This window comes from Oncorhynchus gorbuscha, linkage group LG18 (assembly GCF_021184085.1).
Source record: "Oncorhynchus gorbuscha isolate QuinsamMale2020 ecotype Even-year linkage group LG18, OgorEven_v1.0, whole genome shotgun sequence".
NCBI lineage: Eukaryota > Metazoa > Chordata > Actinopteri > Salmoniformes > Salmonidae > Oncorhynchus > Oncorhynchus gorbuscha.
Genome location: NC_060190.1, coordinates 75,520,993 through 75,545,568, shown reverse-complemented (window position 1 = coordinate 75,545,568; position 24,576 = coordinate 75,520,993). Strand labels below are relative to the sequence as shown.

General features: G+C 43.1%; 1 protein-coding gene across 1 annotated transcript in view; it reads right to left on the bottom strand.

Annotated features, from left to right (window-relative positions):
* Positions 1 to 24,029, bottom strand: part of LOC124003996 (ceramide synthase 5-like) — a 38,732-nt gene extending 14,703 nt beyond the window's left edge. Inside the window, exons 1-6 of the mRNA XM_046312712.1 lie at positions 23,543 to 24,029; positions 13,389 to 13,497; positions 3,298 to 3,428; positions 2,106 to 2,163; positions 1,948 to 1,998; positions 880 to 972 (exon numbers count right to left, since the gene is read on the bottom strand). Coding sequence (XP_046168668.1) covers positions 880 to 972; positions 1,948 to 1,998; positions 2,106 to 2,163; positions 3,298 to 3,428; positions 13,389 to 13,497; positions 23,543 to 23,715 — 615 coding nt within the window. The 5' untranslated portion in view covers positions 23,716 to 24,029. The remainder of the gene's footprint in view (positions 1 to 879; positions 973 to 1,947; positions 1,999 to 2,105; positions 2,164 to 3,297; positions 3,429 to 13,388; positions 13,498 to 23,542) is intronic.
* Between the last annotated feature and the right edge of the window lie 547 nt (positions 24,030 to 24,576).

Genomic DNA, 24,576 nt, shown 5'->3' with positions numbered 1-24,576 from the left:
TGCCCTTCATTGCCTACCTGTTAGTGACTTAACGACCGTACCACAGGTGCACGTTCATTCATTGTTTATGGTTCATTGAACAAGCATGGGAAACAGTGTTTAAACCTTTTACAATGAAGATCTGTGAAGTTATTTTGATTTTTACAAATGATCTTTGAAAGACAGGGTCCTGAAAAAGGGGTGTTTCTATTCTTTGCAGAGTTTATGTTAATGATGACGCTGCATTTACGTTTGGTCCATAAAATGGAGGCAGGATGATATGAGTGAAACGTATCTGGCATTTCCTGGTTAAATTGAAAACGACTGCTTCCTTCCTGAGCACATCAAAAGGCAAAGAATTACTGAGATCATTCAATAAGGCTGAGAAACAGAGAGCGACTGTTTGGTTTCTAGAACTCCTCCCCGATTCGTCTATACTCGAGCATACCAAAAAACAATGGCCCACTTTGGAGAAAAAACAAATCTTCATCTCAGGTTTTACAAACTCCAACATAGTTTTCTTAAGATTTATCCAAACGCAGACTGATTTCCTCGACTCTATGGAACCCATGAAAGGAATCTCAATCATTCTATTAAGGACCGGGATATTCTATCCCGCGATCACATGACTGTAAATCCTGTCCCCTTGTGCAGGAACCATGGAAACAAACCACATTTCTGAGCAGAACCCATGTGACCTTTCATAATGAGCCATGCTATACTGCTCTAAACCAGTGGAGTCAAGGACATTCCTATACTTGACTCTGTAAATCACAACAGAAAGAAATATCTTAGTTAGTTAGTAACTTATCTATATCGTTGTCGTCCCTACAAGGAGCAGCTCTGTGTGTGCGTGTTCCCATCAGACAGACAGCATCTGTTACCTGTCTTTCGTCTCACCTTGCGTTTGATGTCAGTAAACTGAGAGAACATGAGAGACCAGTAGAAGCCCAGCTCAGTCACGTAGTAGTGGTACAGGCCTGGAGTCAGGACCTGTTAGACACCAAGACAGACAGGGTTTATGTTAATACCTGGCCTGGAGTCAGGACCTGTTAGATACCAACAGAGACCAAGACAGACAGGGTTTATGTTAATACCTGGCCTGGAGTCAGGACCTGTTAGATACCAACAGGGACCAAGACAGACAGGGTTTATGTTAATACCTGGCCTGGAGTCAGGACCTGTTAGATACCAACAGAGACCAAGACAGACAGGGTTTATGTTAATACCTGGCCTGGAGTCAGGACCTGTTAGATACCAACAGGGACCAAGACAGACAGGGTTTATGTTAATACCTGGCCTGGAGTCAGGACCTGTTAGATACCAACAGAGACCAAGACAGACAGGGTTTATGTTAATACCTGGCCTGGAGTCAGGACCTGTTAGATACCAACAGGGACCAAGACAGACAGGGTTTATGTTAATACCTGGCCTGGAGTCAGGACCTGTTAGATACCAACAGAGACCAAGACAGACAGGGTTTATGTTAATACCTGGCCTGGAGTCAGGACCTGTTAGATACCAACAGGGACCAAGACAGACAGGGTTTGTGTTAATACCTGGCCTGGAGTCAGGACCTGTTAGATAGCAACAGAGACCAAGACAGACAGGGTTTATGTTAATACCTGGCCTGCCGTCTCTACACTCTAACCACTAGGTTACCCTGCCGCCTCTACACTCTAACCACTAGGTTACCCTGCCGCCTCTACACTCTAACCACTAGGTTACCCTGCCGCCTCTACACTCTAACCACTAGGTTACCCTGCCGCCTCTACACTCTAACCACTAGGTTACCCTGCCGCCTCTACACTCTAACCACTAGGTTACCCTGCCTCTACACTCTAACCACTAGACTACCTGCTGCCCTTAGCAGTATTCCTTGCCAGGAAATGTACAAAATAAAAAAAAGAAGTACTCTTTGTAATTCCAAAATACATCCAACCAAATAAAGATGCTGGTTAACGTCACCTGGTAGGGGTAGTTGTACCAGCAGTGGTGTGTATCCCACATCCATGGGCACTGTAAACAAAGACCAACACAATCAGTCTCAATTCAGCACACAGCAATCATGTAAATACACACACACACACACACACACGCACAACACAGGCACCAGAATATCTCACCTTCCACAGAAAGCAGATCCCATAGGTAAACATGAACAGATAAAATATAAGCCTCCACCTGAAAATAGATGACAAGAGGTGTGGTCAGACACCTGGGAAAAAGTGTCTGGCAAAATAATGGGTGTGTCAGTCTCTAACCTTCGATGCACTATATAGACCCTGATCAACCATGTAGACAGTGATGCAACCAAGCTAGGACTAATGACAGGAGCACAAATCAGAGCATATCACACTACACACACACACACACACACACACACACACACACACACACACACACACACACACACACACACACACACACACACACACACACACACACACACACACACACACACACACACACACACACACACACACACACACACACACACACACACACACACACACCACAAACCAATGTGTGCACAATCTCACAGAGGTCAAGGGCAAGCTTATTAGTCGATAAGCACCATCGATCTAGACTAGATGTTATAGTCTATGATATGACCCTACATGTTCTGTACTGGGTTTGATAACCTGCATGTTCTGTACTGGGTTTGATAACCTGCATGTTCTATACTGGGTTTAATAACCTACATGTTCTATACTGGGTTTGATAACCTACATGCACTCACAGAACTTGGTGAGTATGCTGGGTTTGATAACCTACATGCACTCACAGAACTTGGTGAGTATGCTGGGTTTGATAACCTACATGCACTCACAGAACTTGGTGAGTATGCTGGGTTTGATAACCTACATGCTCTCACAGAACTTGGTGAGTATGCTGGGTTTGATAACCTACATGCTCTCACAGAACTTGGTGAGTATGCTGGGTTTGATAACCTACATGCTCTCACAGAACTTGGTGAGTATGCTGGGTTTGATAACCTACATGCTCTCACAGAACTTGGTGAGTATGCTGGGTTTGATAACCTACATGCTCTCACAGAACTTGGTGAGTATGCTGGGTTTGATAACCTACATGCTCTCACAGAACTTGGTGAGTATGCTGGGTTTGATAACCTACATGCTCTCACAGAACTTGGTGAGTATGCTGGGTTTGATAACCTACATGCTCTCACAGAACTTGGTGAGTATGCTGGGTTTGATAACCTACATGCTCTCACAGAACTTGGTGAGTATGCTGGGTTTGATAACCTACATGCTCTCACATAACTTGGTGAGTATGCTGGGTTTGATAACCTACATGCTCTCACAGAACTTGGTGAGTATGCTGGGTTTGTCCTGGTTGCGTCTGTGTCTGAACCATCTCTGGATCTTCCTCACATCCCAGTCCAGCTGCTTAGATAACCCATCCAGGTGTCGCGAGTCTGGGCACTACGGGAGACAGAGAGGGAGGTATTAGGGAGAGAGACACAGGGAGAGAGGGGTATTAGAGAGGGAGGTATTAGGGAGAGAGACACAGGGAGAGAGGGGTATTAGAGAGGGAGGTAGAGGGAGAGAGACAGAGAGAGAGAGAGAGAGAGAGAGAGAGAGAGAGAGAGAGAGAGAGAGACAGAGAGAAGTCAGAAATGAAAGAGTATGGGGAAGAAATTATGAATGAATTAATAAATGAGGCAAATATAGGGAAATTTGCTTTGCAACATACAGGCAGTCCTGGCTTACAGTACCAAACATCACCTCAGATAACAGGCAGTCCTGGCTTACAGTACCAAACATCACCTCAGATAACAGGCAGTCCTGGCTTACAGTACCAAACATCACCTCAGATAACAGGCAGTCCTGGCCCACTCATACATACAGTACTATACATCACCTCAGATAACAGGCAGTCCTGGCCCACTCATACATACAGTACCAAACATCACCTCAGATAACAGGCAGTCCTGGCCCACTCATACATACAGTACTATACATCACCTCAGATAACAGGCAGTCCTGGCCCACTCATACATACAGTACCAAACATCACCTCAGATAACAGGCAGTCCTGGCCCACTCATACATACAGTACCAAACATCACCTCAGATAACAGACAGTCCTGGCCCACTCATACATACAGTACCAAACATCACCTCAGATAACAGGCAGTCCTGGCCCACTCATACATACAGTACTATACATCACCTCAGATAACAGGCAGTCCTGGCTTACAGTACCAAACATCACCTCAGATAACAGGCAGTCCTGGCTTACAGTACCAAACATCACCTCAGATAACAGGCAGTCCTGGCTTACAGTACCAAACATCACCTCAGATAACAGGCAGTCCTGGCTTACAGTACCAAACATCACCTCAGATAACAGGCAGTCCTGGCTTACAGTACCAAACATCACCTCAGATAACAGGCAGTCCTGGCTTACAGTACCAAACATCACCTCAGATAACAGGCAGTCCTGGCCCACTCATACATACAGTACTATACATCACCTCAGATAACAGGCAGTCCTGGCCCACTCATACATACAGTACTATACATCACCTCAGATAACAGGCAGTCCTGGCCCACTCATACATACAGTACAAACATCACCTCAGATAACAGGCAGTCCTGGCCCACTCATACATACAGTACTATACATCACCTCAGATGACATCACCTCAGATGACATCACCTCAGATGACATCACCTCAGATGACATCACCTCAGATGACATCACCTCAGATGACATCACCTCAGATGACATCACGAGTGAGAGTAGGAGGAAGGAATGGATGAAGAATGCCAGGTGGTTGAGTATTGTGTAAAACAGAACAAGTGTGTGGGAATGGGCCATTAGGAGAAAGCTGACAATAACTCTAAATGTTTTCTAGGGGAGAGATTGATTGACTATATACTGTCCTTCAAGACAAATTTAATTTCACAGCTCACAAGTACTACGGGTGACACAGAGAGAGAGAGACAGAGACAGAGAGACAGAGACAGAGACAGAGAGACAGAGACACAGAGAGACACAGAGAGACACAGAGAGAGAGAGAGAGAGACAGAGAGACACACAGAGACACAGAGAGAGACAGAGACACAGAGACACACAGAGAGAGAGAGAGAGAGAGAGAGAGAGAGAGAGAGAGAGATTTTTGCATTGAATTACAGCAACCACTTTTAACGAGTCTCTACATCTACCTACATGTCACAACAGAGACCCAACAAAAGCATTGACTGGTTTGGTCTGCAGTAAGTGCTTTTTATTAGAGTATCTTTTCATGGCCATTTGAAAGTAAGCATTCTGTGGTGCTTTTCTGAACATAGTTTTTCTCCCAGTTTCACATTAAAGTTACCTCTGGCCTGCTCGCCTCCCTACCACTGAGGAAGTACAGTTCCCGCTCAGCCCAGTCAAAACTGTTCGCTGCTCTGGCCCCCCAATGGTGGAACAAACTCCCTCACGACGCCAGGACAGCGGAGTCAATCACCACCTTCCGGAGACACCTGAAACCCCACCTCTTTAAGGAATACCTAGGATAGGATAAGTAATCCTTCTCACCCCCCTTTAAGATTTAGATGCACTATTGTAAAGTGACTGTTCCACTGGATGTCATAAGGTGAATGCACCAATTTGTAAGTCGCTCTGGATAAGAGCGTCTGCTAAATGACTTCAATGTAAATGTAAATGTAAGTAAGAACCAAGAGAGAGGGCACATCGAGGGTCGAAGAATTCTGGTAATTTTCCCCCAAATTCTCAAGTTTTACAACAATGACATAAGTCCCACCTGGGAAAGTTACAGAGAGAGAAATGACATTATGATGGGATGAGGAAGAAAGAAGAAACAAATGAAGCATTCATTGTATTGCGTAAGACCGGTGTAAGAGTGAGGACTGAGGACGAAAGGAGACAGAAATGGTTTCTTTCTGGGAGCTAGCTTACTGCCATTGATATTTTCCTGGCAGCTAATGTGTGTGTATGCTTTTGAGTGTGTGTGTGTGTGTGCAACAAACTAGTTTATTATTTGGGTGTGTGTGGCAGCGAGCTAGCGTTGCATACCTTTGATGGATGCAAACACTGTAAACACCTTCCTTAACTTCCCACGGGACACACTACGGTCATTTCAACGTGGATAATCGGGTAATATTTGCGTGAGACTAGGGCTGTTGCGGTGACCATATTACCACCACGCCAGCGGTGCGGAGTCATGAAGGCAGTTAAATTCCACGTGACCGTTTAGTCACAGTAATTGGGGCGGCAGGGTAGCCTAGTGGTTGAGAGTGTTGGACTAGTAACTGGAATGTTGCAAGTTCAAACCCTGAGCTGACAAGGTACAAATCTGTCGTTCTGCCCCTGAACAGGCAGTTAACCCACTGTTCCTAGGCCGTCATTGAAAATAAGAATTTGTTCTTAACGGACTTGCCTAGTTACATAAAGGTAAAAACAAATAATAATTAGGCTTCTCCAAGCTCTGATGCTGCTGATGGTCATTAGTAGTCTACTAAACTTCCTAACTGCCTGGTACTCAGCACTCTATTGTCCCTCTAATCACTCTGACATCAATGCTAATGTGATCGAAAATCTAATCAATCACTTCATGAGAGCCCATGAGCTCATGTTGCTCAACATCTCTATTGGCTAGGCAATCATACAAGAACACCGAGTGATGGCCTCTATTAAAAAGAGGAGGATCTCGTCAGCTTTCTAAAGGCTAGGCCTGCTATATTTATTCATCAACTTTTCTAATATTAAGCACATTGCTTCTCTTTACAACAGGAGTACAGCCAACCTGGCTGGCATGAACATGAACCAGGGGAAAAGTGTCCTCCATTCGCTATTTAAGTGTATCGGTGACATTTATTTTTTCCACTGACCCTGTTTCGATACAGGCGCAAAACAAATGTCCCACTAATATTATTTAGTATATGTAAAGATAAAATTAAATCAAGAATAGTCTGATGGCTGACACTATTAGCCTATCAATGATATATTATCACTTGTGAATGAGGCCCAGTGTAAGAAACAATGGTTATTTTGTTGCTTTTTTTGTAATCATAGTCACACACCTCACGTAGGCTAGCCCATAAGCCTCCATATATATATATATATATATACGTAGGCTAGCCCATAAGCCTCCATATATATATATATATATATATATGTTGATAAGGTTTGTATCATAACTAAAGTGGCTAAATAACTTCTTCAAATTAAGCACATTAATCCACTTTACAAGGGGTGTAGAGCCTAACTGGTATTAACAAGGGGTGTAGAGCCTAACTGGTATTAACAAGGGGTGTAGAGCCTAACTGGTATTAACAAGGGGTGTAGAGCCTAACTGGTATTAACAAGGGGTGTAGAGCCTAACTGGTATTAACAAGGGGTGTAGAGCCTAACTGGTATTAACAAGGGGTGTAGAGCCTAACTGGTATTAACAAGGGGTGTAGAGCCTAACTGGTATTAACAAGGGGTGTAGAGCCTAACTGGTATTAACAAGGGGTGTAGAGCCTAACTGGTATTAACAACTGGGGGTGTAGAGCCTAACTGGTATTAACAAGGGGTGTAGAGCCTAACTGGTATTAACAAGGGGTGTAGAGCCTAACTGGTATTAACAAGGGGTGTAGGTGGTAGAGCCTAACTGGTATTAACAAGGGGTGTAGAGCCTAACTGGTATTAACAAGGGGTGTAGAGCCTAACTGGTATTAACAAGGGGTGTAGAGCCTAACTGGTATTAACAAGGGGTGTAGAGCCTAACTGGTATTAACAAGGGGTGTAACAAGAGCCTAACTGGTATTAACAAGGGGTGTAGAGCCTAACTGGTATTAACAAGGGGTGTAGAGCCTAACTGGTATTAACAAGGGGTGTAGAGCCTAACTGGTATTAACAAGGGGTGTAGAGCCTAACTGGTATTAACAAGGGGTGTAGAGCCTAACTGGTATTAACAAGGGGTGTAGAGCCTAACTGGTATTAACAAGGGGTGTAGAGCCTAACTGGTATTAACAAGGGGTGTAGAGCCTAACTGGTATTAACAAGAGGGTGTAGAGCCTAACTGGTATTAACAAGGGGTGTAGAGCCTAACTGGTATTAACAAGGGGTGTAGAGCCTAACTGGTATTAACAAGGGGTGTAGAGCCTAACTGGTATTAACAAGGGGTGTAGAGCCTAACTGGTATTAACAAGGTATTAACAAGGGGTGTAGAGCCTAACTGGTATTAACAAGGGGTGTAGAGCCTAACTGGTATTAACAAGGGGTGTAGAGCTAACTAACAAGGGGTGTAGAGCCTAACTGGTATTAACAAGGGGTGTAGAGCCTAACTGGTATTAACAAGGGGTGTAGAGCCTAACTGGTATTAACAAGGGGTGTAGAGCCTAACTGGTATTAACAAGGGGTGTAGAGCCTAACTGGTATTAACAAGGGGTGTAGAGCCTAACTGGTATTAACAAGGGGTGTAGAGCCTAACTGGTATTAACAAGGGGTGTAGAGCCTAACTGGTATTAACAAGGGGTGTAGAGCCTAACTGGTATTAACAAGGGGTGTAGAGCCTAACTGGTATTAACAAGGGGTGTAGAGCCTAACTGGTATTAACAAGGGGTGTAGAGCCTAACTGGTATTAACAAGGGGTGTAGAGCCTAACTGGTATTAACAAGGGGTGTAGAGCCTAACTGGTATTAACAAGGGGTGTAGAGCCTAACTGGTATTAACAAGGGGTGTAGAGCCTAACTGGTATTAACAAGCCTAACTGGGGTGTAGAGCCTAACTGGTATTAACAAGGGGTGTAGAGCCTAACTGGTATTAACAAGGGGTGTAGAGCCTAACTGGTATTAACAAGGGGTGTAGAGCCTAACTGGTATTAACAAACTGGGGGTGTAGAGCCTAACTGGTATTAACAACTGGGGGTGTAGAGCCTAACTGGTATTAACAAGGGGTGGAGTGTATTAACAAGAGCCTAACTGGTATTAACAAGGGGTGTAGAGCCTAACTGGTATTAACAAGGGGTGTAGAGCCTAACTGGTATTAACAAGGGGTGTAGAGCCTAACTGGTATTAACAAGGGGTGTAGAGCCTAACTGGTATTAACAAGGGGTGTAGAGCCTAACTGGTATTAACAAGGGGTGTAGAGCCTAACTGGTATTAACAAGGGGTGTAGAGCCTAACTGGTATTAACAAGGGGTGTAGAGCCTAACTGGTATTAACAACTGGGGTGTAGAGCCTAACTGGTAGGGGTTAACAAGGGGTGTAGAGCCTAACTGGTATTAACAAGGGGTGTAGAGCCTAACTGCCTAACTGGTATTAACAAGGGGTAACAAGGGGTGTAGAGCCTAACTGGTATTAACAAGGGGTGTAGAGCCTAACTGGTATTAACAAGGGGTGTAGAGCCTAACTGGTATTAACAAGGGGTGTAGAGCCTAACTGGTATATATAAGCAGCGTGTGAGTTTCATGTTTGGAGAAGATCATTTTCACCATAAAATTCACCTTTATAATACAAGCATTACATGTATAATTGTATTTGCAGTCACTTTTGATAATGGTGGTTTCCGCTAATGGAACATTTATAGCCTACTGCTGTGTTCGCATTGCTGCGCTTATAATGTGAAGAAATAGTCTAATAGTTCATCAACATTTTAAGCTAAACGTTCTGATCTGTTTGGTCAGCCACATTGCATTTAAAAAAACGTGATGTTAGTGTTTGTATTCATTCGGGATCTATCGCATTCCACAACTGTCCCAGACTATGTTTGGAATATGTGTTTCTCACACAGATTAGAATAGGTCAACTTTGTACTAATAGTAGATTAGTATAGTAGTAGATTTGTAGATTTGTACTAATAGGGGATAGTAGATTGACATAGGCTAGTGCTTTTGCTGTTCGTTAAGCCTTATTGGCTGACGAAAAGGAAACGTTCTTCCAACATCTTTAATATGCACTTTGGATTTGGATGTGTCGGTCTTCACTTGTAGCCTGTGAGAAAGACCCGGTCACGTGACAGAGAGCCGTGTGAGTGAGAGATGCTTCGGATTGCACAGCGAGACTCGAGAGAAGGGCACAGCGAGACTCGAGAACAGCGAGACTCGAGGGAAGGGCACAGCGAGACTCGAGGGAAGGGCACAGCGAGACTCGAGGGAAGGGCACAGCGAGACTCGAGGGAAGGGCACAGCGAGACTCGAGGGAAGGGCACAGCGAGACTCGAAGGAAGGGCACAGCGAGACTCGAGGGAAGGGCACAGCGAGACTCGAGGGAAGGGCACAGCGAGACTCGAGGGAAGGGCACAGCGAGACTCGAGAGAAGGGCACAGCGAGACTCGAGGGAAGGGCACAGCGAGATTCGAGAGAAGGGCACAGAGAGACTCGAGGGAAGGGCACAGCGAGACTCGAGGGAAGGGCACAGCGAGACTCGAGGGAAGGGCACAGCGAGACTCGAGGGAAGGGCACAGCGAGACTCGAGAGAAGGGCACAGCGAGACTCGAAGGAAGGGCACAGCGAGACTCGAGAGAAGGGCACAGCGAGACTCGAGGGAAGGGCACAGCGAGATTCGAGAGAAGGGCACAGCGAGACTCGAGGGAAGGGCACAGCGAGATTTGAGAGAAGGGCACAGCGAGACTCGAGAGAAGGGCACAGCGAGACTCGAGGGAAGGGCACAACCCAGCACTACGGCCACAAAGGGAATGGATTCTTTTCAGGGTGCATTACAGCCACAAAGGGGATGGATTCTTTTCAGGGTGCATTACAGCCACAAAGGAGATGGATTCTTTTCAGGGTGCATTACGGTGCATTACGGTGCATTGCGGCCACAAAGGGGATGCCGTCGCCGCCGTGAAATTAGAGGCATTATTAAATGCTTGTCAAATTGTGAAAGGGAGACTGATGAAGTGTGTACAGCCCGGGCACATAAAGTATGGTCATATTTAATTTGCTCTGTTAAACCTACCCTTTGGAATGACTTCGATAACAACAGTGAATCTATTTTGTTTTTAAGAGGATATTTCTCAACAATCATTCTCATGACAGCACATTGGTAGTCAGTGAGCTAAACTGGGCTGGGTTAAAACCCTGGATGGGACACTAAAGGGGAGCTGTAGACAGATCAACTCTCCAGTAGGAGGTGCTGTAGGTAGATCAACTCTCCAGTAGGAGGTGCTGTAGACAGATCAACTCTCCAGTAGGAGGTGCTGTAGGTAGATCAACTCTCCAGTAGGAGGTGCTGTAGACAGATCAACTCTCCAGTAGGAGGTGCTGTAGACAGATCAACTCTCCAGTAGGAGGTGCTGTAGACGGATCAACTCTCCAGTAGGAGGTGCTGTAGACGGATCAACTCTCCAGTAGGAGGTGCTGTAGACGGATCAACTCTCCAGTAGGAGGTGCTGTAGACGGATCAACTCTCCAGTAGGAGGTGCTGTAGACGGATCAACTCTCCAGTAGGAGGTGCTGTAGACGGATCAACTCTCCAGTAGGAGGTGCTATAGACAGATCAACTCTCCAGTAGGAGGTGCTGTAGATGGATCAACTCTCCAGTAGGAGGTGCTGTAGACAGATCAACTCTCCAGTAGGAGGTGCTGTAGACAGATCAACTCTCCAGTAGGAGGTGCTGTAGATACATCAACTCTCCAGTAGGAGGTGCTGTAGATACATCAACTCTCCAGTAGGAGGTGCTGTAGATACATCAACTCTCCAGTAGGAGGTGCTGTAGATACATCAACTCTCCAGTAGGAGGTGCTGTAGGTAGATCAACTCTCCAGTAGGGGGTGCTGTAGGTAGATCAACTCTCCAGTAGGAGGTGCTGTAGACAGATCAACTCTCCAGTAGGAGGTGCTGTAGGTAGATCAACTCTCCAGTAGGAGGTGCTGTAGGTAGATCAACTCTCCAGTAGGAGGTGCTGTAGATACATCAACTCTCCAGTAGGAGGTGCTGTAGATAGATCAACTCTCCAGTAGGAGGTGCTGTAGACAGTTCAACTCTCCAGTAGGAGGTGCTGTAGACAGATCAACTCTCCAGTAGGAGGTGCTGTAGATAGATCAACTCTCCAGTAGGAGGTGCTGTAGACAGATCAACTCTCCAGTAGGAGGTGCTGTAGGTAGATCAACTCTCCAGTAGGAGGTGCTGTAGACAGATCAACTCTCCAATAGGAGGTGCTATAGACAGATCAACTCTCCAGTAGGAGGTGCTGTAGGCAGATCAACTCTCCAGTAGGAGGTGCTGTAGGTAGATCAACTCTCCAGTAGGGGGTGCTGTAGATACATCAACTCTCCAGTAGGGGGTGCTGTAGATACATCAACTCTCCAGTAGGGGGTGCTGTAGACAGATCCACTCAGCTGTCCAGCCTAGTGCTTTTATTCTGATAGTGCATATCAAATCAAATGTATTTATAAAGCCCTTCGTACATCAGCTGATATCTCAAAGTGCGGTACAGAAACCCAGCCTAAAACCCCAAACAGTAAGCAATGCAGGTGTAGAAGCACGTATAGTAAATATAACATTTAACATCTGACCTTGTTTTAAAGTTAAATTCTGCTACATATTTTACACAAGGTTTGGTTACCATAGTAACTTCATCCTGACATTCCACCTCAAAACAACAGTTGACGTTGATTATTTTTCTTTCAAATAAAATAAAAGTTGAAACAACATTGATTCTGCATGTGTGTGTGTAGTGTGTAGTGTGTGTGTGTGTGTGTAGTGTGTAGTGTGTGTGCGTGTGTAGTGTGTGTGTGTGTGTAGTGTGTGTGCGTGTAGTGTGTGTGCGTGTGTAGTGTGTAGTGTGTGTGTGTGTGTGTAGTGTGTGTGTGTGTGTAGTGTGTAGTGTGTGTGTGTGTGTGTGTGTGTGTGTGTGTGTGTAGTGTGTGTGTGTGTGTAGTGTGTGTGCGTAGTGTGTGTGTGTGTAGTGTGTGTGTAGTGTGCGTGTGTAGTGTGTAGTGTGTGTGTGCGTGTAGTGTGTGTGTGTGTAGTGTGTAGTGTGTGTGCGTAGTGTGTGTGTGTGTGTGTGTAGTGTGTGTGTGTGCGTGTAGTGTGTGTGTGTGTGTGTGCGTGTGTGTGTGTGTGTGTGTAGCGTGTGTGTGCGTGTGTGTGTGTGTGTGTGTGTAGTGTGTGTGCGTGTGTAGTGTGTGTGTGTGTGTGTGTGTGTAGTGTGTGTGCGTGTGTGTGTGTAGTGTGTAGTGTGTGTGCGTGTGTAGTGTGTGTGTGTGTGTAGTGTGTGTGTGTACGTGTGTAGTGTGTGTGCGTGTGTAGTGTGTGTGTGTGTGTGTGCATGTGTGTGTGTGTGTGTAGTGTGTAGTGTGTGCAGTGTGTAGGTAGTGTGTGCGTGTGTGCGTGTGTGTAGTGTGTGTTGTGTTTATGTGTAGTGTGTGTGTAGTGTGTGTGTGTGTGTGTGTGTGTGTGTGTGTGTGTGTGTGTGTGTGTGTGTGTGTGTGTGTGTGTGTACCTTTGTGATGGATGTAAACACCTTCTCCAGGACAGGGTTGGGTGTGGCTCGCCAGTGGACTGAGGCAGCGTGGATATGCAAGAGGAAGGCACATGGTCTGGCTATGAACCTGAAGGAAAACCAGCAGTAGAAGCCCTATCAGTGAAACCCTATCAGAAAACACACAGCCTATCTGAGCCTTATTGGTTTTTAGTAAATAAACGATGCACATCATCATCACTTACAGATGGACTCATAAGTCTGGATGAATATCAGTGAAGGAACCCTAGGGGCGGCAGGGTAGCCTAGTGGTTAGAGTGGAGGGGCGGCAGGGTAGCCTAGTGGTTAGAGTGGAGGGGCGGCAGGGTAGCCTAGTGGTTAGAGTGGAGGGGCTGCAGGGTAGCCTAGTGGTTAGAGTGGAGGGGCTGCAGGGTAGCCTAGTGGTTAGAGTGGAGGGGCGGCAGGGTAGCCTAGTGGTTAGAGTGGAGGGGCTGCAGGGTAGCCTAGTGGTTAGAGTGGAGGGGCTGCAGGGTAGCCTAGTGGTTAGAGTGGAGGGGCTGCAGGGTAGCCTAGTGGTTAGAGTGTTGGACTAGTAACCGGAAAGTTGCAAGTTCAAATCCCCGAGCTGACAAGGTACAGATCTGTCGTTCTGCCCCTGAACAGGCAGTTAACCCACTGTTCCTAGGCCGTCATTGTAAATAAGAATTTGTTCTTAATTATCTGACTTACCTCGTTAAAATAAAAGGTAAAAAAAGTTCAGTATCATTTTGTATTCTTCACACTGCTTCCAGTCTCATTGGTGTACTTACACAATGGCTGACACGACGTGTTGGATATACTTGTTTTAATTATGTATATCTGCCGTTTCGATATCTGTCCAACACCGGCCAAAAGACAGAGGGAAGAAATGGAATATACTGTAACTAATAAACAATTTTTTAAAAAGAGCAGTACTTTCAAAACATTTTACGTGTCAGGACAAGAGGCCAGGAAGAGAGTAGAGATGAAATATCACGCCATATACATAAGTAGTTTGGCAACAGCATCAGTGAGTCCTGCCTACAATAGAGTACAGACAAGTGGACTGTCCAAGTGAAGTGTGTTTTCAATACCACTCAATATGTTAGTGTTCCTTCAGTGTCCTTTAGATCATAGAGAGTATAGATCTAGAGATCATAGAGTATAGACCTAGATATCACAGAGAGTATAGATCTAGAGATCATAGAGTATAGACCTAGATATCATAGAGAGTATAGACCTAGATATCAGAGAGTATAGACCTAGAGATCATAGAGAGTATAGACCTAGAGATCATAGAGTATAGACCTAGAGATCATAGAGAGTATAGACCTAGAGATCATAGAGAGTATAGACCTAGAGATCATAGAGTATAGACCTAGAGAGAGTATAGACCTAGAGATCATAGAGAGTATAGACCTAGAGATATCATAGAGTATAGACCTAGATATCAGAGAGTATAGACCTAGATATCATAGAGAGTATAGACCTAGAGATCATAGCAAGTATAGACCTAGAGATCATAGAGAGTATAGACCTAGATATCATAGAGAGTATAGACCTAGAGATATCATAGAGAGTATAGACCTAGATATCATAGAGAGTATAGACCTAGATATCATAGAGAGTATAGACCTAGATATCAGAGAGTATAGACCTAGATATCATAGAGAGTATAGACCGAGAGATCATAGCAAGTATAGACCTAGAGATCATAGAGAGTATAGACCTAGAGATCATAGAGAGTATAGACCTAGAGATCATAGAGAGTATAGACCTAGAGATATCAGAGAGTATAGACCTAGATATCACAGAGAGTATAGACCTAGAGATATCATAGAGTATAGACCTAGATATCACAGAGAGTATAGACCTAGAGATATCATAGAGTATAGACCGAGATATCATAGAGAGTATAGACCTAGAGATCATAGCAAGTATAGACCTAGAGATCACAGAGAGTATAGACCTAGAGATCATAGAGAGTATAGACCTAGAGATCATAGAGTATAGACCTAGAGATCATAGAGTATAGACCTAGAGATCATAGAGAGTATAGACCTAGAGATCATAGAGAGTATAGACCTAGAGATCATAGAGAGTATAGACCTAGAGATCATAGAGAGTATAGACCTAGAGATCAGAGAGTATAGACCTAGAGATCACAGAGAGTATAGACCTAGAGATCACAGAGAGTATAGACCTAGAGATCATAGAGAGTATAGACCTAGAGATCATGGCATAGAGAGGACATACTCAGTAATGGTGAAATGTGTTTTCAATCGCACTCCATCTGCTTGTGTTGCTTGTCCTTTGTCACTATAGCCTGGACTGTTTACAGTTGAAAATCATACCAATAGTAAAACACACTCGTCTAACAGATTCAAACCCCTTTGACCCGGCCATGCCAACATTGGTTAGCCTACTGTGTGGATAAGTCACTAGTCTACATTAAAGGTCAGCCACACTGTGGGTAAGCCAGAAAACACACAACAGAGGTTAACTGTGGTAAGCCAGAAGTCTAGAGTAGAGCAAGCAGTGTGGTATTGTAGGGTGGTAGGCCTGGTCCCAGATATGTAAATGTACAATGACCAGGAAGCTGGCTCCACTGCATATAGATCTGGGATCAGGCTAAAGGAAGGGGAACTGCGGTGGAATCTGACACTACACGCCCGGTTTGGCAGTCGTTCAGCCAGCCAAAGTAGTGCGGTTGATTAGAATGTGAGAAAAAAGAACAGCCCTTATTAATCTGATCTTGTTTCTGAAACGACGACGGGGGGGGGGGGTCCCTTTCCCCCCTCTTCCTCCTGTCATTCCAGTTCACAAGCTATGAAAAATATGACTATCGTCCAAACACACTGCATTAGGGTGAACAACTCAGAGGGGGAAAACACACTTTGGTTTCACCTTGTGTTAAACATGAGTCCATAGAGGGAAGGTATGATGCTGTAACTACCATGTCGATCAGGAGTCACTAGGCCCTGTTTCAGTGGGATGAAACACTGAAACACCGAAACACAACAGATAGAAATGTGATGAAAAGAGCTGACGCGATTCGCTATGCTAACCTGACACACATCCCCTGATCTGTTCTACACTATACATCTCAACATTCTGTAACGAGGAACCAACATGAACAGACACCAGGGCTTTCCTGTTTTATCAAATGTCAGTTATTTATCCCACATGGTAAACTAGGTTATTATCAGTGTTTATACCACAGGGTAAACTAGTGTATTATCAGTGTTTATACCACAGGGTAAACTAGTTTATTATCAGTGTTTATACCAGGGTAAACTAGGTTATTATCAGTGTTTATACCACAGGGTAAACTAGGTTATTATCAGTGTTTATACCACAGGGTAAACTAGGTTATTATCAGTGTTTATACCACAGGGTAAACTAGTTTATTATCAGTGTTTATACCACAGGGTAAACTAGTTTATTATCAGTGTTTATACCACAGGGTAAACTAGTTTATTATCAGTGTTTATACCACAGGGTAAACTAGTTTATTATCAGTGTTTATACCACAGGGTAAACTAGGTTATTATCAGTGTTTACATCAGGGTAAACTAGGTTATTATCAGTGTTTATACCACAGTGTAAACTAGGTTATTATCAGTGTTTATACCACAGTGTAAACTAGTTTATTATCAGTGTTTATACCACAGGGTAAACTAGTTTATTATCAGTGTTTATACCACAGGGTAAACTAGGTTATTATCAGTGTTTATAGCACAGGGTAAACTAGGTTATTATCAGTGTTTACATCAGGGTAAACTAGGTTATTATCAGTGTTTACATCAGGGTAAACTAGGTTATTATCAGTGTTTATACCACAGGGTAAACTAGGTTATTATCAGTGTTTATACCACAGGGTAAACTAGGTTATTATCAGTGTTTATACCACAGAGTAAACTAGGTTATTATCAGTGTTTATACCACAGAGTAAACTAGGTTATTATCAGTGTTTATACCACAGGGTAAACTAGGTTATTATCAGTGTTTATACCATAGAGTAGTTTATTATCAGTGTTTATACCACAGGGTAAACTAGGTTATTATCAGTGTTTATACCATAGAGTAGTTTATTATCAGTGTTTATACCATAGAGTAGTTTATTATCAGTGTTTATACCACAGGGTAAACTAGGTTATTATCAGTGTTTATACCATAGAGTAGTTTATTATCAGTATTTATACCATAGAGTAGTTTATTATCAGTATTTATACCATAGAGTAGTTTATTATCAGTGTTTATACCATAGAGTAGTTTATTATCAGTATTTATACCATAGAGTAGTTTATTATCAGTGTTTATACCATAGAGTAGTTTATTATCAGTGTTTATACCATAGAGTAGTTTATTATCAGTGTTTATACCATAGGGTAAACTAGGTTATTATCAGTGTTTATACCATAGAGTAGTTTATTATCAGTATTTATACCATAGAGTAGTTTATTATCAGTATTTATACCATAGAGTAGTTTATTATCAGTGTTTATACCATAGAGTAGTTTATTATCAGTGTTTATACCATAGGGTAAACTAGGTTATTATCAGTGTTTATACCACAGTGTAAACTAGGTTATTATCAGTGTTTATACCATAGAGTCGTTTATTATCAGTGTTTATACCATAGAGTAGTTTATTATCAGTGTTTATACCACAGGGTAAACTAGGTTATTATCAGTGTTTATACCACAGGGTAAACTAGGTTATTATCAGTGTTTATACCACAGGGTAAACTAGGTTATTATCAGTGTTTATACCACAGGGTAAACTAGGTTATTATCAGTGTTTATACCACAGGGTAAACTAGGTTATTATCAGTGTTTACATCAGTGTAAACTAGTTTATTATCAGTGTTTATACCACAGAGTAAACTAGTTTATTATCAGTGTTTATACCACAGAGTAAACTAGTTTATTATCTGTGTTTATACCACAGGGTAAACTAGGTTATTATCAGTGTTTATACCACAGAGTAAACTAGTTTATTATCAGTGTTTATACCATAGAGTAGTTTATTATCAGTGTTTATACCATAGAGTAGTTTATTATCAGTGTTTATACCACAGAGTAAACTAGGTTATTATCAGTGTTTACATCAGTGTAAACTAGTTTATTATCAGTGTTTATACCACAGGGTAAACTAGTTTATTATCAATATTTATACCACAGGGTAAACTAGTTTATTATCAATATTTATACCACAGGGTAAACTAGTTTATTATCAATATTTATACCACAGGGTAAACTAGTTTATTATCAGTGTTTATACCACAGGGTAAACTAGTTTATTATCAATATTTATACCACAGGGTAAACTAGGTTATTATCAGTGTTTATACCACAGGGTAAACTAGGTTATCAGTGTTTATACCACAGGGTAAACTAGGTTATTATCAGTGTTTATACCACAGGGTAAACTAGTTTATTATCAATATTTATACCACAGGGTAAACTAGTTTATTATCAGGTATTTACACCATAGAGTAGTTTATTATCAGTGTTTATACCACAGGGTAAACTAGTTGAATCATCAGTGTAAACTAGTTTATAATCAGGTATTTACACCAGAGTAAACTAGTTGAATTGTCAGTGTTGTCTGCTCCTTTAGATGTCTTATCTAGCTCAGTGAATTAAGGCCTACAGCTTCACCAGAGTGGGAGTTGACTCCTCCTCTAGATGTCTTATCTAGCTCAGTGAATTAAGGCCTACAGCTTCACCAGAGTGGGAGTTGACTCCTCCTCTAGATGTCTTATCTAGCTCAGTGAATTAAGGCCTACAGCTTCACCAGAGTGGGAGTTGTCTGCTCCTTTAGATGTCTTATCTAGCTCAGTGAATTAAGGCCTACAGCTTCACCAGAGTGGGAGTTGACTCCTCCTCTAGATGTCTTATCTAGCTCAGTGAATTAAGGCTTCCATCGTTGAGTCAAGAGTCAGACAGCAAACATTTTGTCGCTGACACAGCAAATTATTTTCTGTTTGCGGTCCTATGATTCTGGCACTCAACAGTGTTACTAGATATTACCAAGCGTAGGTTATGTACACTGTATTTATCCAGGTTGTATCTACTTGTGAGGCCAAGTACTTAGGTAAAAAAATACTTTAAAGTACTTCAGTAGTTACTGGGACATCTGTACTCCAGTTTACTATTTATTTTTCTCACTACTTTAACTCCACTACATTCCTAAAGAAAACATATACTTTTTACTCCCATACTGACACTAAAAAGTACTCGTTGCATTTAGAAAGCTCAGACAGAACAGTAAAATAGTCCAATTTACGCACCTATCAACATAACACACTGTGATGCCTACTGCCTCTGATCTGACGGATTCACTAAATAAAAATACTGTTGTTTGTAAATGATGTGGGAGTGTGCCCATCTTTATTTATTTATTATTTTGATAATCGGGCTGTCTGGTTTGCTTAATATAAGGAATTTAATGTACAGGGGCGGTAGGGTAGCCTAGTGGTGAGAGCGTTGGACTAGTAATCGGAGGGTTGCAAGTTCAAACCCCCGAGCTGACAAGGTACAAATCTGTCGTTCTGCCCCTGAACAGGCAGTTAACCCACTGTTCCTAGGCCGTCATTGAAAATAAGAATTTGTTCTTAACTGACTTGCCTAGTTAAATAAAAATTTTAAAAAATAGCATTAATGTATAGCATTAATACCTTTTCTATTGAGGTATCTTTACTTTTACTCAAGTATTACAATTGATTACTTTTTCCACCCCTGGCTAACTGTAATCTCAGTTGAGAAGAGGACAGTTTGATGGTTACTACGACAACTGGTCTCCTGATAGATACTACGACAACTGGTCTCCTGATAGATACTACGACAACTGGTCTCCTGATAGATACTACGACAACTGGTCTCCTGATAGATACTACGACAACTGGTCTCCTGATAGTTACTACGACAACTGGTCTCCTGATAGTTACTACGACAACTGGTCTCCTGATAGTTACTACGACAACTGGTCTCCTGATAGTTACTACGACAACTGGTCTCCTGATAGTTACTACGACAACTGGTCTCCTGATAGTTACTACGACAACTGGTCTCCTGATAGTTACTACGACAACTGGTCTCCTGATGGTTACTACTACAAGTCCGGCAAGCTAGCGGGCTCTCTCTGAGCTAGTCCGGCAAGCTAGCTGTCTCTCTCTGAGCTAGTCCGGCAAGCTAGCTGTCTCTCTCTGAGCTAGCTAGCTGTCTCTCTCTGAGCTAGTCCGGCAAGCTAGCTGTCTCTCTCTGAGCTAGTCCGGCAAGCTAGCTGTCTCTCTCTGAGCTAGTCCGGCAAGCTAGCTGTCTCTCTCTGAGCTAGTCCGGCAAGCTAGCTGTCTCTCTCTGAGCTAGTCCGGCAAGCTAGCTGTCTCTCTCTGAGCTAGTCCGGCAAGCTAGCTGTCTCTCTCTGAGCTAGTCCGGCAAGCTAGCTGTCTCTCTCTGAGCTAGTCCGGCAAGCTAGCTGTCTCTCTCTGAGCTAGTCCGGCAAGCTAGCTGTCTCTCTCTGAGCTAGTCCGGCAAGCTAGCTGTCTCTCTCTGAGCTAGTCCGGCAAGCTAGCTGTCTCTGTCTGTATGGCAGTTGAAAAAACGTTCAATAAACCACAAAATGAATGTAGCCTAGAGGTGTGCGTACATGAGAGTGTAAAGAGATGTTGAATGAACTGACGGATGCACTGTTTACATAAACGAGGCTATTAGCCAAGCCAAATCAGTTCAGTAGAAAATGATTAGGTAAAGACATGTTTTAGGCCAAAACAGTCTGAAACTGTTTTTCTTTTTGTTGCTTAATCCTCCTCACAGAGAAAAAGGTTTCCAAGGTACAGGTTAAAGACAAATATGATGCAACAGAGATAATCATACTTCATGTGTCATTATTGGCACAGTTCAAGTTCATGAATTGGCTTATAAATTAACTGGCTTATGGCCTACAAAAACTGAACTTTCAACACAATTAACTTCTGTTCTAGACCGTGTTTATGTGCCAAGTGAATGTGATGATTGGCTACTTCACAACTTCCAGTAACAAACCCTTATTCTCCTGAGAGGTGAGAAAGGACTAAGGTCCCTTATTTCCAGAAACAAACCCTTATTCACCTGAGAGGTGAGGAAGGACTAAGGTCCCTTATTTCCAGAAACAAACCCTTATTCTCCTGAGAGGTGAAGAAGGACTAAGGTCCCTTATTTCCAGAAACAAACCCTTATTCTCCTGAGAGGTGAGGAAGGACTAAGGTCCCTTATTTCCAGAAACAAACCCTTATTCGCCTTTGTATTGGTGAAGATCTAGGGAGTTATCTCAGTGCTTTTTTATTTAACTAGGCAAGTCAGTTAAGAATAAATTCTTATTGCCTTGTTCAGGGGCAGAACAACAGATTGTCAGCTCGGGGATTCGATCCAGCAACCTTTCGGTTACTGGCCCAACGCTCTAACCCCCAAGGATCAGGTACCCCTGCCCATTTAATCTTATTCATTGTGATCTAAAGACAACATTTCGGCCCATTTTAAAGCAGGACTCCGACTCTGAGATGATTTATGATTCATGAATATGGGCTCTGCAAGTACAAGATGGCCAGCAGTTTGGTGAAATGCCCACAATGTTCAGAGCCATTATGAAAAACGTACAATATCACTCCATCCATGGCAATGCTTCAGCCTGGATTTCAGCCAAACCTTCCCTGACTAACCCTGAAACCCAAGGGAAAACTCCCTCCGAAGAAAAAAAAAACCAGTAAGATTCTAAAACTAGTCAAAGCAAGTTTATACCAGAAGCTAATTAAACAGAAAATGAACCCATCTTCCTCCTCCCTCATTCATGACAAATAGACCTAGTTCCCACATAGATGTGACGAGTCCCAACCCAACCCATGACACATAGGCTAGGGCAGGGTTCTGCAATCCTCTTCCTGGAGAGCTAATCTCCTGTCGGTTTTCACTCCAATACCACCTGTCACTAAACCTGATTCAGTTTATCAACCAGCTAAATTATTACAATCGGGTGTGCTAGATTAGGGTTGGAGCGTAAAAACCTAGAGGGTCGATCTCCGGGAACAGGGTTGTAGAGACCTGGGCTAGGCTATATACTGTATGTCGGTCCCCAACCAGGCCTGAGGCAGTTTGGTAATGATGATAAGCTCTTTAGGTATGGATGGGCGGACTGTCATGAATACTGGTAATGGACTGATTTGTGATCCTGCAGCCCTGATGTGTCCGTTTCTCAGTGACAAAGGGTCTGTTTTACTCCCCATCTATAGCCATGATTGCTGCGCATGGTTTGAATTCAAAGGCAACCTGGACTGGAGATTGTGGGACGTGTTCTTTCTAAAGAAAATAACTTTTTAATAACTGACCCTGACAATACAGGCCATAGGCCAGCTCTGAGAACTGCCTGCAAAAGTTGTCATCGAGTTGTTGTACTGTCACTGTCGGCCATAGATATTATATCAATGGATAATGAGCTTATTTTCGATATCTATTGTTACATGCTTTGTATGAGTTGGCTTGCCCCAGTGCTCTCACTAGGACAGGGGTAGACAACTAGATATAGCAGCGGGACAATGTTTTTTCCGAGCGGATGGTAAAGTGGCTGGAACATAATTATAATAACTTATACACTCAAATTGATGACAATAAAGCCCAAAAGGAGGTTGTATTTGAAAATAACAATCCTTTCCTACCTGGATTACATTGAGATACGATCACATATGCCTCTTTTTATTTGTGGGAATACTTGGGAACAGATAAAAAAAATTATTGGTTATTTTACAGTTGTTGTTTTTTTTTTTACTCAAAAAGTTAAAACTTTGGAAGACCAAAGAAAAAGACTTGAGGAACGCCTTTGGCCCGTACGCCAGCTGTTGCCGACCCCTGCCCTACGAAGTATCAAGCAGCTAGAGGTTCGCGTAGCTAGAATAAGGCTGACATGGATGGACAACCATAGAGATCCTATTAAATCATAAATCTATGGGACTACCCCCCCCCCAAAAAAATACGATGGCAAGGACTTTTTTATTTTTCAATCGAAGACTCCTGCGTGCATATACGTCCGGGCGGGTGTTATCTTCAATAAATAGTTGATAAAAGTAAACATGAGGGGAAAAAACGTAATGGCAACATGACTTAGAAAAGCAAAATAGTGCGTACCTCTCAAATAGTATTCTGACAGCAAAGATCCCCACAGCCAACGGTAAGGCAGAGAGTAAGTGCCCGGCTTTTGGATACTCCACCCCGGGCGCTGGGTCTGCAAGATCCGCCCAAGTCACATTATGTGGGAGCCAAAACCTCTCGTTCCAAAACCACACTGAAAGAGCAGCCATGGTCACCAAAAGTGGCTTCGATTTAAGAAATGTAATCCTCTGGAGAAAAAATAAATAAAACGAGGGAAACGTTTCCACCGCCCTTCCTTTGAGGACTGAGTATTGGATGAGTCCAGAAACGTTTTGTACCCGTGTTTGGGTAAGACTAGAAACGTTTTGTTGTCCGTGATAGAATTGTTGGATGGATGAAATTAAAAAGGCCTCACAACAGAGCAATCATCAAAGTCAGTCCAGAAAGAACAAAGATTTATTTATTTTTTTTACTAAAAAAACCCACAGTTTGTGGTTTAAAATGGGAAGAAATGTGGGCAGAACAAACGAGAAGGTGGGCAGAGCCAAGCATGAGCTAGCGAGATCCTATTGGCTCGTTCTAGCAACAGGGAACGCCTACTCTGTGAAGTGCGCATGTGCAAGAACTCAATTCTCCTTTGCACTCCTTCTAAACAACGCAATTCTTTAACACTTTGGCAAAGGGTAAAACGTCTACATAACATATTCCACTCTGTTCGTTACATATTCTAGTTTTGGGAAGATAAACCTGTATTGAGATCAAATGTTTCATCGACGAGAAAACAGAATATCGGCCAGAATCCAATTCAATTCAAGGGGCTTTTATTGGCATGGGAAACGTGTGTTAACATTGCCAACATTGGCCAGAATCCATCTCCACCCATCTTCTCCCACTGCCGGGCACCGGGCTTCCTCTCACTACCATATTTGTAAGTGATTGGAGACTCCAGGCGGATGCTTCACATTTACACATCATGTGAAATAGATTTATCATTGTTCTGTCTGTGGTATGAAGATGGCGACGTTGGCTAGCCAAACTGCGCATGTGGTGCAAGCCGTCAAATATAAAGC